Here is a 17,995-nt window from a genome sequence, read left to right on the forward strand (position 1 = left end):
AGCCAATCATAAGAGCCCACCCCACGTGGGGGACTCAGAGCAGTGGATAAAACACGATTTACTCTAAACCAATCAGATTAAAGGGGCGGATACACCTGCTGTTTGAACTGCGTTCGCTTAGAAAAGTGATTAATATTTGGAGTTGGTGGAGTAAAGATAAATAAACAGCAACAGGAGATAAAAGATAAATAAACAGGATGGAGAGGAGTCTCCTCTGAGGAGATCACTGTTCTGATTTTCTTGTGATCTTGGTAAAGAAAACAGCGCGATCGGAGATGGTTTGTCGGGCCTAACCCTAACCCTAACCACAGCCCTCAGGAGACTGCACTCCAAGTCCTGCCGATGCAGCAACTGATGATGAGAAACAGCGGATATTTCTGTATTTGAACTACAGGTGTCTTTCAGGAGAACGAGCCTGTTGACGGGGGTGAATATTGCTGCAGGTCGCGTTCTGGCTCTGGCCGCGAGCGGCGCTGGTCCCGGTCAGACACCAGCTGACCACAGTGACCAGACCTGGAGGTCAGAAACAAGCAGCGGTTAGCCTCACATTTATGATGTGACATCGCCACCACACAGAGACAAACGTGTCAAAACAGCGGCAGATCAACACATTCCCAGTGCAGAGTCGTGCTCATGGATGCAGCCGTGATGATGCTGTTCGGGGTTTAGTCCACCGACTACATCTGAGCTGGATACAGAGGTTCTTCGGTTATCAGTGTACTGATACCAACTTTACTCCAGATATTTCGTTAAATTAATCTCCTGACGACATGCGCGTGCTCGCTCCACCTGGCGCTGCAGCTCGTCCCCGTCAGGCAGAAGGATGACAGCCAGCTCTCTGCTGTCTGTCTGGTTCTGAATCAGCGGGACAATCCCAAGTAACACGTAGTCAAACCAAACGGAGCAAATACATAAATATCTCCGCTGTTTCTCATCATTAGTTGCTGCATCGGCAGGACTAGAGCTCTCCAGTCTCGGCTCTGGTTGAACGGCCCGACAAACCATCTCTGATCGCGCTGTTTTCTTTACCGAGATCACAAGAAAATCAGAACAGTGATCTCCTCTCCATCCTGTTTATTTATCTTTTATCTCCTGTTGCTGTTTATTTATCTTTACTCCACCAACTCGAAATATGAATCACTTTTCTAAGCGAACGCAGTTCAAACAGCAGGTGTATCCGCCCCTTTAATCTGATTGGCTGCAGATCCTTCCGTGTTAAAAAAAACCTATTTGTGGATCGAGTCATGTCAGGGGAGTCTCAAAAGTCACACGCAAATCCAGCGCAGCTCACAGACAAAAAAACGTTTGTGAATCAGGTTATATTTGTGTGTGCATCAAAAATACATTTGTATATCTTGTCCTACGCACGTGTGTATTGTTCTGTGCACGTGTGAAACAGTGTGTGCATTTGCAAATCGGTCTGTGCATTTGTAAAACTTGTCCTGTGCATTTGTCAATTATGAGACTGTTCTAGCTCCATAAGTAAAGGTTCAGAGCTCAAAACCCTGCTAGAGTCCCGTGATCGGGACCAAAACGGTACTAGTTTCTTCTGAGTGGAATAAGATTTTGGTCCGCGGGTCGAGGCGCGGTTGTTACTAGTCAACACAACATATTAATATTAATAACCCAATATCGCGATACAGTTTGTCACCTCCACGACACGTATCGTGACGTTTTTGTATCGCGAAATTTCGTGGCACGATATATTGTTACACCCCTAGTCATTAGTCACTAAACTGTATGAAAAAGTCTGGATCTCAAATACGTCCATCTAAGGCCCAAATCAAACACCTGATTAGGCAGGATGACATATTTGTTTTCTTGCAGGATCTGCTCCACTGCATCGTTGAATTTGGGATATCGAACCCGAGGGCAGTCCAGCCCAGGGAACAGGTCAGAAACCAGCCCGAGGAACAAAGGGACGTCCTCAAACACCAGCTTTGGCGTGTTCATGTCTCTGAGGGCACGCATCAATACAACATCCTGCGTAGAGGAAAGACAGAAAAACAACCACCACAGGACAAAAGGATCAATAATAAGAATAAAATAAAATTTTGATTGATAATTTAGATAATTGTGAGTTGTAATTTATGGATCTGGTTAAATACAAAACAGCACAAATAATGTTCAAAGCAAGGAATAATCTACTACCAAAAAATATCAGAGGAATGTTCACAGAGAGAGAAAGGGGCTATAATCTAAGGGGAGAACTAAATTTTAAGTACGAACAACAATGAAAAGCATGTGCATATCGAACTGTGGAGTGACTCTGTGGAACAGTTTGGAGCAGGAAATGAAACAAAGTAATAACATAAATCTGTTTAAAAAGAAATACAAAAAATTACTTATAAACAGGTATGGAAGAGGAAATGTGTTAACGAGGAGTGTGAGAAACGAATAAAATAGGGAAAAAGGTATATTATACTTGCTTAAGATGTTTAGATATTTATGTGTATATTTATGTAGTATATATTATCTGTTGAGAGGGATAGTTAAAATTATGTAATATATGTTATATATTTATTGGGTATGTAGCACATATATATTTATAGGGATATTTATGTAGTTTCTATAGTGTATATTTATATAGATGTATATAATAGTTGTATTTTCTAGATATTGATATAATATTTATGTAATATTTATATCGTCTATATACTTATATGGATAATTATGTAATAATAGGCATGTTTACGTAGTATTTATATAGATTATATTCATATGGATATTGTGTAGATATAATAATAGCAATAATGTAAATCCATAGAGTTATAAAGGGGTAGGAACTTGGAAAAAGTGTAAACTTCTTCCTACTCCTTTTGTTTCGAACATATGTGAATATGAAGATGTAAATGTTTATCTTTTTATTATTATTTTTACTTTCATTTTATATACATGTTCGAAATAAAAATTAAAAAAAAATTCAAATTCAAGTTGAAAATATGTCAAAACCAAAAGTATTTTTTCCAGACAATAAAACTTTACTCTTTTCATCAAAACGTCAAATGTGAAACATCAAAGCCTCTGATGTTTTTGAGGCAGAATTTAATTGTGTAGTAGATGTGTGTAGATTTTAAGGTTGATAAAGCCTTATATAATTTAAGGCGGATATTTGGTCCAGGCAGCCTCCTCTTTGTTTAAAATCGCAAAGAACAATAAACCTATTTAAGTACTTTAGGCCAAATTTGCAATACTAAGTATTGTGCGATTCAGGGCACATCCTGCCTCTTTGTCATAAACAGAGGTGTCAAGTAACGAAGTACAAATACTTCGTTACCTTACTTAAGTAGAAATTTTGGTTATCTATACTTCACTGGAGTAATTATTCTTCAGACGACTTTTTACTTTTACTCCTTACATTTTCACGCAATTATCTGTACTTTTTACTCCTTACATTTTAAAAACAGCCTTGTTACTCTATTTTATTTCGGCCTTTAATAAAAACTATCCAGTTAAATTGCTCCATCCGGATAGAGTGAATTTGGTTGTGGTTGTTTCAGATGTTCTTGTCCAGTTTTGTTCTTACATCCGTTCCCTCAGATTCCTGCAACTAAACTTCGATGTACATTCCAATAAAGGTTAGGATAAATGATAACATGCCTCTGAAGTTTGACTTTTTGCACCATTACAATACTTATAGGCAACTAGTCATCATATCTCCTGCTCTCTGAAACACATGTTAATGCTCAATAGTACACATATATGGGTCCTTAATATATTTGCATTATACTAAGATACATTCATTTTCAATGGCTTTTGTCCTTAATGGCTTTTTTCCCCCTTACATTACTTTTACTTTTATACTTTAAGTACTTTTGAAACCAGTACTTTTATACTTTTACTTTAGTAAAAAACTTGAGTTGATACTTCAACTTCTACAGGAGTATTTTTAAACTCTAGTATCTATACTTCTACCTGAGTAATGAATGTGAATACTGAAGACACCTCTGGTCATAAAACAACACGTTATGAACTGTGAATATAAAAAAAAGCCCTGAACATCTACACAACAATCCATTAGTTCATGTCTGAATGATACCAGAAAGAAATGCCAGTTTGTACCTCACTAAGATCCAGTGAGTCTCTCTTTAACTCTCCAGCCATCACCAGGACAGACTTCAGAGCACGGAGACCAAAGTCGTAATGAGATTGTTTCGACAGCTGCTCTCGAGCCAACTTATACAGCACTGTCATCTTCTTTGCCAGGACCTAAAATGAACATTAGTGAAGAAATAAATGACAAATAAACTGCCATTCATTTCCTCAGTGTAATTCAAAAAACAAATATTCTTTATTTATCGATCAAGCTATGAACACCACTGAAAATAATTATAGCAATGCATACTTCCTCTGTACTTCACACATAAGACTCTTACGACCAGTACTCGAGTTGTAAAAAATAAATCAGGGGGATGGTGGATTTTATCATATGGGGACAGATAATTTGTGCTGATTACAAATAATATAATATATTACAAATAATAGCAGTGACCAAAACACCTGCAGAAATACTGCAGGAATGACATAGCAGCAGTTAAATGCAGCCTTCTGTAAGCTTTAAATATCCACTGGGCTTACATCAAATACATCAAAACACAACAATAAAAACACTTTTCTGAGCTTATCAATATGACTCTGTCCTTCACAGGATAAGTAACATGGATCACTGCAAAAACTCTAAATCTTAACAAGAATATTTGTCTTATTTCTAGTTAAAATGTCTCATTTTAGTAAAAAAAATCTCATTACACTTAAAACAAGACTCATCACTGGAAAAAACAACAATTTTCACCTGTTTCAAGTAGATTTTCACTTGAAATAAGTAGAAAAATCTGCCAGTGGGACAAGATTTTTTTGCTTGTAATAAGAAGATAAATCTTGTCCCACTGGCAGATTTTCCTACTTATTTCAAGTGAAAATTTACTTGAAACAGGTGAAAATTGTCAAATGAGTTATTTTTCTGGTGTTATTTTTCTGGTGATGACTCTAAATGCTGAAATAGCAGTAAAACCACATTCATTGATGAAATGACATAAGGGATGGAAATGGGGGATGGCAGTTTTACAGGGGGGATGATTTGGACCGTTTTTATTTCAGGAGGGATGCCATCCCCCCTCATCCCCCCTCAACTCCAGTACTGCTTACGACGATGAAATTGGTATTTGGGTGTGAACTTATTACCTTGGCCATTAGGAAGCCCTCGGAGAACAGCATGATCTCACAAATCTGCTGCAGATCAGGCAGAATGACGACGACGGGCCTGAAGAGGGCTTTGACCGAGTCCGGCAGCTCTGTACGCCCAGCGTAACCGGGATTCATCGTGATGAAAACTCCCATGCTGCTATCCAGACTGATTTCTTGCCCTTCAAACTGATGTAAAAAAAATTAGGAGGAAGTTGTCTCGGTATGCATTACTTTGTGGTTCCGCATAACCACTGCTTGATAGAATTACCTGAAACTTTGTGAGGTGTAACATGAGAGCGTTGCGGATGGTCTGGATTTGGGAGGAGATAACTGACAATACTGAGGCATCAATACGATTGAATTCATCAAAGCAGCCCCAAGCTCCACACTGGGCAAGGCCAGAGAAGGTCTTCCCCATAGCCTGCATAGAAATAAGAAAAGATCCAAAAACAAAGAGATATAACAATGTTTACATTTTTTTCAGCATGAAAATATTTTAATTTTATTTATTTTTTTATTTGCACATAAAAAAATATACAAAAATTCAGACAAACAGTATGTAGAAAAAACGGAAACAACAAAAAAAATACAATGTAACAGAAAAAAATGTGCAGGAGGAACCAAAAAAACCCATAAGGGCTTGTCGAGTGGTTCCTCCTATAATGAAACAAACAATATCTATAGAAATATGTAAAACATAGGACAACTAAGGAGAATAAGCTAAATTACTAGAAAACAGGAATCTGATGAGGATGTGCAGAGAAGTTCTGGAAATTAGTTTGCTAAACTGGGTTAGCAAAAAAGTTGTGATTTGTTTTTTGAAATTATTTGTGCTCGAGCATTCTCTAATATTGAGTGGTAAGATGTTCCAATAAAGAGGAACCTCTTAATCTAACTGAAAATTGAGAAAAAGTAGTCCTGAAAAAGGTGGGATGGAGATTGTTTGCAGACCTAGTATTGAAGTGATGAATTTGGGAATTTAATTGAAATAAAGAATGAAAACAGGTTGGAAGTAGCTTGTGGATGGATTGATAGACAAAAAGACAAATCTGAAAAACATTTTCAGCAGAAATAGGGAGAATACTTACTAAGTCTATTGGAAAATGTAATCATTTTGATAAAACGTTTTTGCAGGATTAAGATACAGTTGAGGTTGCTCATGAAGGTACTTGCCCAAATGACATTGCAATATGAAATATAAGGATAAATCATAGAATAATATAAATTAATACAGATTTTTCTTGATAATAAATGCCGTATACGTTTGATTACTCCAATATTTTTTGCAATCTTGTTCGAGATGAGTAAAAAATATCACAGAATATATAGTTTTCAGTAACTGCTGCTTCCTACCATGTAGTCCATGCCCTCGCTACAGTTTGTCACCACACATAGCAGTCCTAAGGCCTTTGCCAGATCTTTGGTGGACTCTGTCTTTCCTGTACCAGCTGGTCCTGCAAGAGATCCACCCAAGTACATGGAGAGGGCCTGCGTGACAAACACGGACACAGAATTATCAAAACAAGTTGACCAAACAAACATCGAGCAACTGCAAGGAAGTCACCAAGCCTCTTAAACCTGTGTGACGGTGAGGTAGATGCGATCGGTCAGTGGAGTTATAACCAGTCGACCGTTCAACCCCATGTATTCATAGCCGTAAGAGAACGAGGCGCTGCACTGATGCACAAACAGGTTGTCATGGTCCCGGACCCAGTAGAATCTTAGTTGGCTTTCCCACTCAAATGCTTGTGAATCCGTTATGCTGGAAAGAAAATGAAAATGTTAACTATATTCTTACTTTTTCTTTTTTTAATGAAAATGCAGTTATGTACGGAGCCCCTCTGGTGACATTTGAAAAAAATAAAATAATAACTCGTGGCCACGCATTAATAACTCGTGGCCACGCATTAATAACTCGTGGCCACGAGATAATTAATGCGTGGCCACAAGTTATTAATGCGTGTGTAGGAGCCATGTTTATGTTTATGCACTTCCTAGCCACAAGGCGGAAGTATTTCCTTTTTGTTTCCTAATTTAGCTTACCTGACCCGTAAGGGGCGTTGTCATGCGGGAATATAGGTGGTTGTAATCACTGTGACAGGTTTTTCTGATGAGCCGGAGGAGCAACAGTTTTCAACTGTGCGGAGCGTCCTTCGTTTGTTTGGTTTATTATATGAACAGTGGTACGTGGCATTATTAAAATCATTATTATGGATTAAACCGCAAACAGAAGTTTCCAGTGGATCATTACTCTCCGTGCAAGTTTAAAACAAGGCCATCAGTAACCCGTGGTGACAAATAGGGACTGTCACTACATTTAGGTTGAAAACTGTTGCTCCTCCGGCTCATCAGAAACACCTGTCACAGTGATTACAACCACCTATATTCCCGCATGACAACGCCCCTTACGGGTCAGGTAAGCTAAATTAGGAAACAAAAAGGAAATACTTCCGCCTTGTGGCTAGGAAGTGCATAAACATAAACATGGCTCCTACACGCCAGCCCCTAATTGCGTCTGGCAGAAGTCAAAGCAATTACCAAACATAAAGAATGAGGACCGGAGGTTTCAAACCTTTGTCGCCAACAGGATAGCTACCATCAGGGACAACACGGAAGTTGATCAATGGAGATACATCCCAACAGCTTTAAATCCCGCTGATGATGCTTCCCGTGGATTAAAGGCAGAGAGCCTTCTGAAACAAAGATGGATGAAAAGCCCTGAGTTTCTATGGGATCCTGAAGAAAAGTGGCCAAAATCACCAATGGACTTCAATATGACTGCCGACGACCCAGAGGTAAAAAGGGACCTCAGTGTCAATGCAACAGTTATAAACACCAATCCCACATCTAAACTGATAACCTTTTTCTCAGACTGGCAAAGGTTAAAGGTTGCAGTTGCTTGGATCCTCAAACTTAAAGGAGCTCTATTGAAGCTGAGTAAAAAGAGGAAAGAGTTGCAGCTCGCTGCTACAGGTGCTAATGGAACACCAGTGAATGTGTCAAAGGAGATGCAAACATTCAAAGGGTCACTTGGGAATCAAAGTGTGTTGCTGGAAGACCTCACAGAGGCTGAAACAGCCGTAATTACCTTCTGTCAACGAGAAAGATTCCCTGATGAAATTGCTGCACTAACCTCCAGTAAACCAGAGATACCCAGAAGTAGCAACATCCATAAACTGGATCCTATCTTGGAAAATGGGCTTCTGCGTGTTGGGGGCCGGCTGAGCAAGGCAGCTATCCCTGAGAACATAAAACATCCCCTCATCCTATCAAAGGACCAGCACATCTCTCAACTTATCCTCCGTCATTTCCATTTACAGCTTGGACATGGAGGCAGGAATCACATCCTTTCTACTACAAGGAGAAAGTTCTGGATCACAAGTGGTGTCTCTGCAGCAAGAAAGGTCATAGCAAAATGCCTGTTCTGCAAGCTTTATGGAGGAAAGATGGGTGAGCAAAAAATGGCTGACTTGCCAGAGGAGAGGGTGGTTCCTGATCTACCGCCATTCACCAACACCGGCGTAGATTATTTTGGGCCAGTGGATGTGAAAAGAGGACGTAACACTGTAAAAAGGTATGGAGTTGTGTTCACTTGTATGACAAGTCGGGCCGTGCACCTGGAAGTGGCCTACTCTCTGGATACTGACTCATGTATCAACGCATTGAGAAGATTCATCTCTCGAAGAGGACAAGTTTCACACATGAGATCAGATAATGGCACCAATTTCGTGGGAGCAGAGAGAGAGCTGCGAGAAGCCTTGGCTGCTTTAAATCATAACCAAATTGAAAAGGACTTATCACAAAGAGGAATTAAGTGGAGTTTTAACCCACCATCTGGATCACATCACGGTGGCACCTGGGAGCGGCTCATACGAATGATAAGAAAGGTTCTGAGTTCAGTGCTTCGTCAACAAACATTGGATGATGAAGGATTTCATACTGTGTTATGCGAAGCAGAGGCAATGCTCAATGATCGCCCCATCACAAAACTATCAGAGGACCCCAACGACCTTGAAGCCTTAACCCCAAACCACTTACTTCTCATGAAAGGGAAACCAGTTCTTCCACCAGGACTTTTCGAAAAAGCTGATCTGTACACCAGGAGACGGTGGAAACAGGTTCAGTACATTGCTGACCTCTTTTGGAAACGGTGGATCCGAGAATACCTACCATTACTGCAAGAACGTCAAAAATGGACAAAGGAAAAGAGGAGTTTAATGCCTGGAGACATCGTCATGGTGATGGACTCCACAGCACCACGTGGGTCTTGGGTGCTTGGAAGGGTGCTTCAAACCTTTCCCGATAAAAGAGGTTTGGTGCGTGTGGTTCGCCTCCAAACCAAAACAAATGTAATAGAAAGACCTGTAACAAAGTTATGTTTATTATGTGAAGCCACAGTTTGATTTATCTGTGCAGTGGATTATGTAAAACCTTGGGTTATGCATATTCATGCTTTGTTTATTCATATACGGCTCCTTTAATTTATGTTTGGTAATTGCTTTGACTTCTGCCAGACGCAATTAGGGGCTGGCGTGTAGGAGCCATGTTTATGTTTATGCACTTCCTAGCCACAAGGCGGAAGTATTTCCTTTTTGTTTCCTAATTTAGCTTACCTGACCCGTAAGGGGCGTTGTCATGCGGGAATATAGGTGGTTGTAATCACTGTGACAGGTGTTTCTGATGAGCCGGAGGAGCAACAGTTTTCAACTGTGCGGAGCGTCCTTCGTTTGTTTGGTTTATTATATGAACAGTGGTACGTGGCATTATTAAAATCATTATTATGGATTAAACCGCAAACAGAAGTTTCCAGTGGATCATTACTCTCCGTGCAAGTTTAAAACAAGGCCATCAGTAACCCGTGGTGACAAATAGGGACTGTCACTACAGCGTGGCCACAAGTTATTAATGCGTGGCCACGAGTTATTAATGCGTGGCCATGAGTTATGAATGCGTGGCCACGAGTTATTAATGCGTGGCCACGAGTTATTAATGCGTGGCCACAAGTTATTAATCCGTGGCCACGAGTTATTAATGCGTGGCCACGAGTTATTAATGCGTGGCCACGAGTTATTAATGCGTGGCTATGAGATAATTAATGCGTGGCCACAAGTTATTAATCCGTGGCCACGAGTTATTAATGCATGGCCACGAGTTATTAATGCGTGGCCACGAGATAATTAATGCGTGGCCACAAGTTATTAATCCGTGGCCACGAGTTATTAATGCGTGGCTATGAGATAATTAATGCGTGGCCACAAGTTATTAATCCGTGGCCACGAGTTATTAATGCGTGGCCACGAGTTATTAATGCGTGGCCATGAGTTATGAATGCGTGGCCATGAGTTATGAATGCGTGGCCACGAGTTATTAATGCGTGGCCACGAGTTATTAATGCGTGGCCACGAGTTATTAATGCGTGGCCATGAGATAATTAATGCGTGGCCACAAGTTATTAATCCGTGGCCACGAGTTATTAATCCGTGGCCACGAGTTATTAATGCGTGGCCACGAGTTATTAATGCGTGGCCACGAGTTATTAATGCGTGGCCATGAGTTATGAATGCGTGGCCATGAGTTATGAATGCGTGGCCACGAGTTATTAATGCGTGGCCACGAGTTATTAATGCGTGGCCACGAGTTATTAATGCGTGGCCATGAGATAATTAATGCGTGGCCACAAGTTATTAATCCGTGGCCACGAGTTATTAATGCGTGGCCACGAGTTATTAATGCATGGCCACGAGTTATTAATGCGTGGCCATGAGTTATTAATGCGTGGCCACGAGTTATTAATGCGTGGCCATGAGTTATTAATGCGTGGCCATGAGTTATTAATGCGTGGCCATGAGTTATTAATGCGTGGCCACGAGTTATTAATGCGTGGCCATGAGTTATTAATGCGTGGCCACGCATTATATTATTTTTTTCAAAAGTCACGTTATTACTACACTCGCCATGACAATACTCTTGCTCTTTAATATAAATAGACTATAATTACCGTTATTAATGATGAATAACCATCCCACCAAGGAAGTTGCATCCACGAAGTCCAGACAGTAAGTTATGATGCCATCCACGAGATAATCAATGCGTGGCCACGCATTGATTATCTCGTGGCCACGCATTATTTTATTTTTTTCAAATGTCACCAGAGGGGCTCCGTAGTTATGTACAAAAACAAAAAAGTATAAACGTATAATTACTGAGTTCACCTGGCACCCGCAAGACTGTCCACGATGTCTCTGGCATGGACATCAATGATGAGCACTGTGTTGATCTTTCGTCTGTCATTTTTGTTCATGGGCTGAACAATACGTGTGACCAGCTCATCGATTTGCCTGTGCATCTTCTCAGCATAACTCCTCAGTGCATTCTTAGATCCTTTCGCCACAGTTTTAAAAACATCTTCTACTTCCCAGGTCCACCACACTTGATTTGCAGCCAGCACCATCATGCCCTGGTACAACATCATCCAATCCACCCTGAGAAACATGGGAATGATACATTTAGTGTGACTTGTTTGCACACATAAATGCAGTGGGGCAAAAAAGTATTTAGTCAGACACTAGCTGTGCAAGTTTTCCTACTTAAAAAGATAAGAGAGGCCTGTAATTTCACAGGTATATCTCAGCTTTGAGAGACAAAATGAAGAAAAAAGAAAACCAGAAAATCACATCGTCTGATTTTTAAAGAATTTATTTGCAAATTATAGTGGAAAATAAGTAATTGGTCAATAAAAAAGTTCATCTCAATACTTTGTTATATAACCTTTGTTGGCAATGATAGAGGTCAGAGGTTTTCTGTAAGTCTTCACAAGGTTTTCACACACTGTTGCTGGTATTTTGGTCCGTTCCTCCATGCAGATCCTCTAGAGAGCAGTGATGTTTTGGGGCTGTCGCTGGGCAACACAGACTTTCAACTCCCTCTAAAAAGATTTTCTATGGGGTTGAGATGTGGAGACTGGCTAGGCCAGGGGTCGGCAACCCAAAATGTTGAAAGAGCCGTATTGGACCAAAAACACAAAAAACAAATATGCCGCAAAAAAATGAAAAGTCTTGTATAAGCCTTAGAATGAAGGCAACACATGCTGTATGTAGCTATATTAGTTATAACTGGGGGAAGATTTTTTTTTTTCATTATGCACTTTGAAAAAAAATGTCGAAATGTCGAGAAAAAAGTCGAAATGTCGAGAAAAAAAGTCGAAATGTTGAGAAAAAAGTCAATATGTCGAGAAAAAAGTCGAAATGTCGAGATTAAAAAGGAAAGGAAAAGGAAGAAAAAAAGAGAAAAAGGAAAAAAGAAGAAAAAAGAAGAAAAAAAGGAAAAAAAGAAGAAAAAAAGAAGAAAAAATTGAGAAAAAAAAAGGTAAAACATTTTTGAAAAAGCTCCAGGAGCCACTAGGGCGGCACTAAAGAGCCGCATGCGGCTCTAGAGCCGCGGGTTGACGACCCCCGGGCTAGGCCAATCCAGGACCTTGAAATGTTTTTTACGAAGCCACTCCTTCGTTGCCGGGGCGATGTGTTTGGGATTATTGTCCTGCTGAAAGACTCAGCCACATTTCATCTTCAATGCCCTGCTGATGGAAGGAGGTTTTCACTCTAAATCTCACCATACATGGCCCCATTCATTCTTTCCCTTTGACGGATCAGTCGTCCTGGTCCGTTTGCAGAAAACCATCCCCATGATGATGTTTCCACCCCCGTGCTTCACAGTAGGTTTGGTGTTCTTTGGATGCAACTCAGCGTTCTTTCTCCTCCAAACACGACAAGTTGTGTTTCTACCAAAAAATTCTATTTTGGTTTCATCTGACCATATAACATTCTCCCCATCTGCATCATCCAAAATGCTCTCTAGCAAACAGACGGGTCTGGACATGTCCTGGCTTCAGCAGGGGAACGTCTGGCCCTGCAGGATCTGAGTCCCTGATCGTAGTGAGTTACTGATGGTTCCTTTGTTACTCTGGTCCCAGCTCTCTGCAGGTCATTCACTAGGTCCCCTGTGTGCTTCTGGGATCTTTACTCGCCCTTCTTGTGATCATTTTTACCCCATGGGGGTGAGATCTTGGTGTAGCCCCAGATGGAGGGAGATTATCAGTGTCTTGTATGTCTTCCATTTTTTAATAATTGCTCCCACAGATGATTTATTCACACCAAGCTGTTACCTATTGGAGATTCAGTCTTCCCAGCCTGGTGCAGGTCTACAATTCTGTTTCTCACGTCCTTTGACAGCTCTTTGGTCTTGGCCATAGTGGAGTTTGGAGTGTGACTGTTTGAGGTCGTGGACAGGTGTCTTTTATACTGATAACCAGTTAAAACAGGTGTCTCTTATACTGATAACCAGTTAAAACAGCTGCATTAATACTGGTAACGAGTGGAGGACAGAGGAGCCTCTTAAAGAAGAAGTTACAGGTCTGTGAAAGACATAAATCTTGCTTGTTTGTAGGTGACCAAATACTTATTTTACCAAGGAAGTTACCAATTAATTCAGTAGAAATCCTACAATGTTATTTCCTGGATTCCTTCCCCCCATTCTGTCTCTCATAATTTAAGTGTACCTATGATGAAAATGACAGGCCTCTCTCATCTTTTTAAGTGGGAGAACTTGCACAATTGGTGGCTGACTAAATACTTGTTTGCCCCACTGTACTTCTCTTTGTACTGTATTTGCACCCACCTGCTTTTGTCTTTACAGTAGTAGAAGATTGCCTCCTTCGTGATGAGCCTGTTCGTCCTCCTCATCTCCTGTAGAACTCCCATCATCCACTCCTCCACTCTTCCCTCCACTGGGACAGGTTTCCTCAACTCCATCACCTCCCCCTCAGCAGACACCATGGCTCCAACTAACGCCGTCCCACCGCTCGCCACATCAAATCTTAGAGACGCTATATTGTCATACATCTGGTATAAGAAAAATATAAGAGGAAGTGATTGACACAGATGATAAAAAGTTATCCTCCTCATTTCTATATTGAAAAGTAAAGGTAACGTATTTTCCGCACTATAAGGCGCACCTAAAAGCCTTTAATTTTCTCACAAACCGGCAGTGCGCCTTATATATGATCATTACGGTAATTTCTGTTACTGTAGTCAGGGGGATTGTGGGTAATGTAGTTGGTGTCGCTGAAGTAACGGCGCTAAAAACGTCAGGAATCGAATTGGTACTTATTTTGGGACCTGTTTATAATTACGTATTTTGCAGTGTGTGTGTTTTGGGGTGTTTGTTATGTTAAGTTTTGTGTCCTTATTTATTTCATTCGTTTTTTTTTTGTTTGTTTGTTTGTTGTGTGTGTGGTAAAATATAAAACTGGGTATTCTGTCGAACCCTTTAAAAAAAATGTTTATTGTGTAATATAATCTACTGTACATGGAGAAACATGTAAAAAATGGTTATTGGTGAAAACTATGATAACTATACATTGTTTGAATTAGTTGATGTTATAAAATGTATGAATAATTATTGTTTTTATCTATATCTAAATTTTAAACGGAATGACTTTTTATTTTTCCTTTATTTTCTGTTTTTCCTTTCTTTAAAAAAAAAAAAAAAAAAAACGTTAAAGTTTGACATACGGTACTTTTCTTCTTGTTTTTTTTTCTTTTTGCATTTGCTGTAGGATTTTGTAGCATTTCCTGTAGCAGCTCCATCAGGTAGATACGTAACTCAACCCCGACCACTATAGTACGGTATTTTACCATATATTTAGTGCGCCTTATAATGCGGTGCGCCTTATAGTGCGGAAAATACGGTACATACGTTTTTTTTTTGTTTTTTTTTTATCTAGTCTTTACCTTTATCATATGTTCCTGGACACAAGCAGGGTCACTGTTCCCCAAAATACTGAGCAGCTCATCATCGGAAATGAAGAAGAAGCGAGGAAAGACATTTCGCTTGGAGTCCAGGTATTCATTGAGACTCTTCTGACAGTTTTCAAGACCGTTACTCAAGGCCTGCAGGCTTGCTAGCCGGCCAGGAACCAGGCAGCACCGCTTAATGCTCGGGCCCTTCACTGTATCCATCATTATCTAAAAGATAAGGATTAAGATTATAGCATTTAAAAAATACAGTGACTATGCACTGTGCTTTTATCGGGCAAATATTCTGGCAAAACATACTCCATTAAACGTATTGCTGATGTTATCAAACTTCTTTGCATCCTCAGGTAACTGTGAGTGAATGTCTTCGTCAGTGAAAATGCTCTCCAAGTACATCCATTTTCGTTGAACAAGCAACCACATCTGTGGATAAATCATTTTATTTAAAAGTGGTTTTATGGATCTGATACACTTTTTTGTAAATTTCCGTGGCTTCCACTGACCTCTACCGTCTCACTGATCAGAGACAGATCTTTCTCCCATTGCTGTATTGCAGCAAGGAAAGGCCCAACGAAACGGCTGCCAGCCATGCTCTGCAGGTTCATGATGTCATTGTCCACGTTAAGCAGAACTTCATCCATGGCTCCCAAAACAGATCCATGTTTCTGGCTGCCTTTCACGTAAGGCTGCACACTGAACTTCATGTTTTCCCAGGTTTGTGCCACTGCCTTCACGCCCTGGAAGCACATGCAGGGTTATTTAGTCATGGGTAACTCCACAGGGAACATACATACAGTATACGTGATCCTTTATCCATATCCAAATCAACTGAAATATTGCAAGCCTTTTATTATTTTAATATTGCTGATCATGGCTTACAGCTTAAGAAAACTCAAATATCCTATCTCAAAAAATTTGAATATTCTGGGAATCTTAATCTTAAACTGTAAGCCATAATCCGCAATATTAAAATAATAAAAGGCTTGCAATATTTCAGTTGATTTGTAATGAATCCAGAATGTATGACATTTTTGTTTTTTTTAATTGCATTACAGAAAATAAAGAACTTTATCACAACATTCTAATTTTCTGAGACAGTCCTGTACATATACATGATCCTTTATCCATTCTGAGGTATTTAATTAATAAGGATTTATAAATAAAGAGGGAAGCTTGCCTTCTCAATGCCCAGCTCTTTGACAGCAGAAGTGACAATGTCGCCAATGACATTTGCATGTCTGTGCAGCTCCATAGCAAACACGTTCTCCAGAGTGAAGTAAGTAGTGTTCATCTGAAAGCTAGAACCTGTTCTTTCCATTAACGCCTGCCAGTGCCTGAAATGTAGAAACTGGTTTCTCTAATTTTGTTGAACACATCATGAAAAACATTCAAAAAATCCTGATCAGGGGCCAGATTCACCAATATGTTCTTAAGAACGATCTTAAGAAATGTCTTAAGATCTAAAATTAAGAAGTTCATAAGAAAGTTCTTAAGTGCAATTCCTCAATATTTTCTTAAGAACCGTCTTAAGAACTGTCATTTCTTACGAATTTCTTATTTTACCTACTTAAGAACTTCTTAAAATATGTCATTGCACGCGCCAACAAACAACATTTATACAGGCAGTTTGGTCTTAACCGTCAGTCACTCACTAAACATGGAGAAGGAGAAAAAGAGATGCAGGAACTTTTCAGGGTTATGGTGGATGAGATTAATGTGCGAAAAAAAATACTACTGGGGAAAATTAATAATAATTAACTACCACGCTAACTAACATGCTAACAAACAGTTAACAGGCTCTTTGTGTAATTAATTACAAATTATATCCTCAAACTATGACCTACTAGTCTAAACTTGTCTAAAATGTGTTGAAAAAGGTGATTTTAGAGTCTTACCTTTTCACAGAAGAAATTTTAAGACAGGTCAAGGTTGTCTTAAAGTTAAGAAAAAAGTCAAGAAAAAATTTGAGAACTTTTATTTCAAGAATACCATTTATTCTTAAGTTTTTTCTTAAGAAGAAAGTTGAGAAAATACTTAAGAACTTTTTTGGAGAATATGACTTCTTCTCTATTTTCTTCTTTAGACTGAACTTGAGAAAAAAATGACACTTAAGAAGATTTTTTTTCTTAAGGATGTTTTGTGAATCCGGCCCCTGATGTGTATTTTTGAGCAGTTTAACATAGATGAAACTTTAATGTTTAAAAAAAAAAAAAAAAAACTCAATTTGCATTTTGTTTTTGATGTTTGAATCTGTGATGAATTTGAGACCGACCGGTCTTGCAAGGCCTCGTTCTTCAGATCCATCAGGAGAGGCAGAGATTCTCTGAACTCTTTCATGCGTCCACTTAGAAAAAGGGCCACAGGCAAGGACCTCACATCTTTGGGCAGTTTCCTCAAGCTTTTGATGAAGCCGTCTATTCCCTCCTGCAGCACTTGGATATCTAAATCCACCCACAAAGTCTGAGACCATTTGGACTTTGCATCCTGAAAAATGTAAGGATGAGACAATTAAATATTTGACAAGTTCTAGGTTTGAGTAATGCATGCTGACAAGCAAGTCTTGACTGACAACCAAAACCAAAACGTTTTCACTATTTTTAATTTTTCTTCTATTGAAATACGTTTTTTTTTTGTTTTTGTTTTTGTATTTGCCTCATTTAGTATGCACTTATTTATCTTTAGTTGTACTTGGATTTATCTTTAAACTATCTGTTTTTGGTTGTTATTTTTTTTTTTTTTTCATTTTCGTTTTTTCATTTAGGAAAATTCATTTTCTTTTTTTATTGTTTTCTGCTTATTATTATCTTTAGTTTTTTTTGTTTTTGTTTTTGTATTTGCCTCATTTAGTATGCACTTATTTATCTTTAGTTGTACTTGAATTTATCTTTAATATATCTGTTTTTGGTTGTTTTTTTGTTTTTTTTTTCATTTTCGTTTTTTTCATTTAGGAAAATTCATTTTCTTTTTTTATTGTTTTCTGCTTATTATTATCTTTAGTT

At 39.1% G+C, this 17,995-nt stretch overlaps 1 protein-coding gene across 1 annotated transcript in view; it reads right to left on the reverse strand.

The window, feature by feature from the left end:
• dnah10 (dynein axonemal heavy chain 10) overlaps positions 1 to 17,995 on the reverse strand; it is a 92,442-nt gene that overhangs the window by 50,939 nt on the left and 23,508 nt on the right. Inside the window, 13 exon segments of the mRNA XM_061722965.1 lie at positions 1,792 to 1,983; positions 4,063 to 4,209; positions 5,182 to 5,370; positions 5,453 to 5,605; positions 6,538 to 6,672; positions 6,763 to 6,946; positions 11,397 to 11,666; positions 13,858 to 14,081; positions 14,973 to 15,206; positions 15,297 to 15,419; positions 15,500 to 15,733; positions 16,174 to 16,330; positions 17,269 to 17,480. Coding sequence (XP_061578949.1) covers positions 1,792 to 1,983; positions 4,063 to 4,209; positions 5,182 to 5,370; positions 5,453 to 5,605; positions 6,538 to 6,672; positions 6,763 to 6,946; positions 11,397 to 11,666; positions 13,858 to 14,081; positions 14,973 to 15,206; positions 15,297 to 15,419; positions 15,500 to 15,733; positions 16,174 to 16,330; positions 17,269 to 17,480 — 2,454 coding nt within the window.

Source organism: Cololabis saira, chromosome 6, assembly GCF_033807715.1.
Source record: "Cololabis saira isolate AMF1-May2022 chromosome 6, fColSai1.1, whole genome shotgun sequence".
Lineage (NCBI taxonomy): Eukaryota > Metazoa > Chordata > Actinopteri > Beloniformes > Belonidae > Cololabis > Cololabis saira.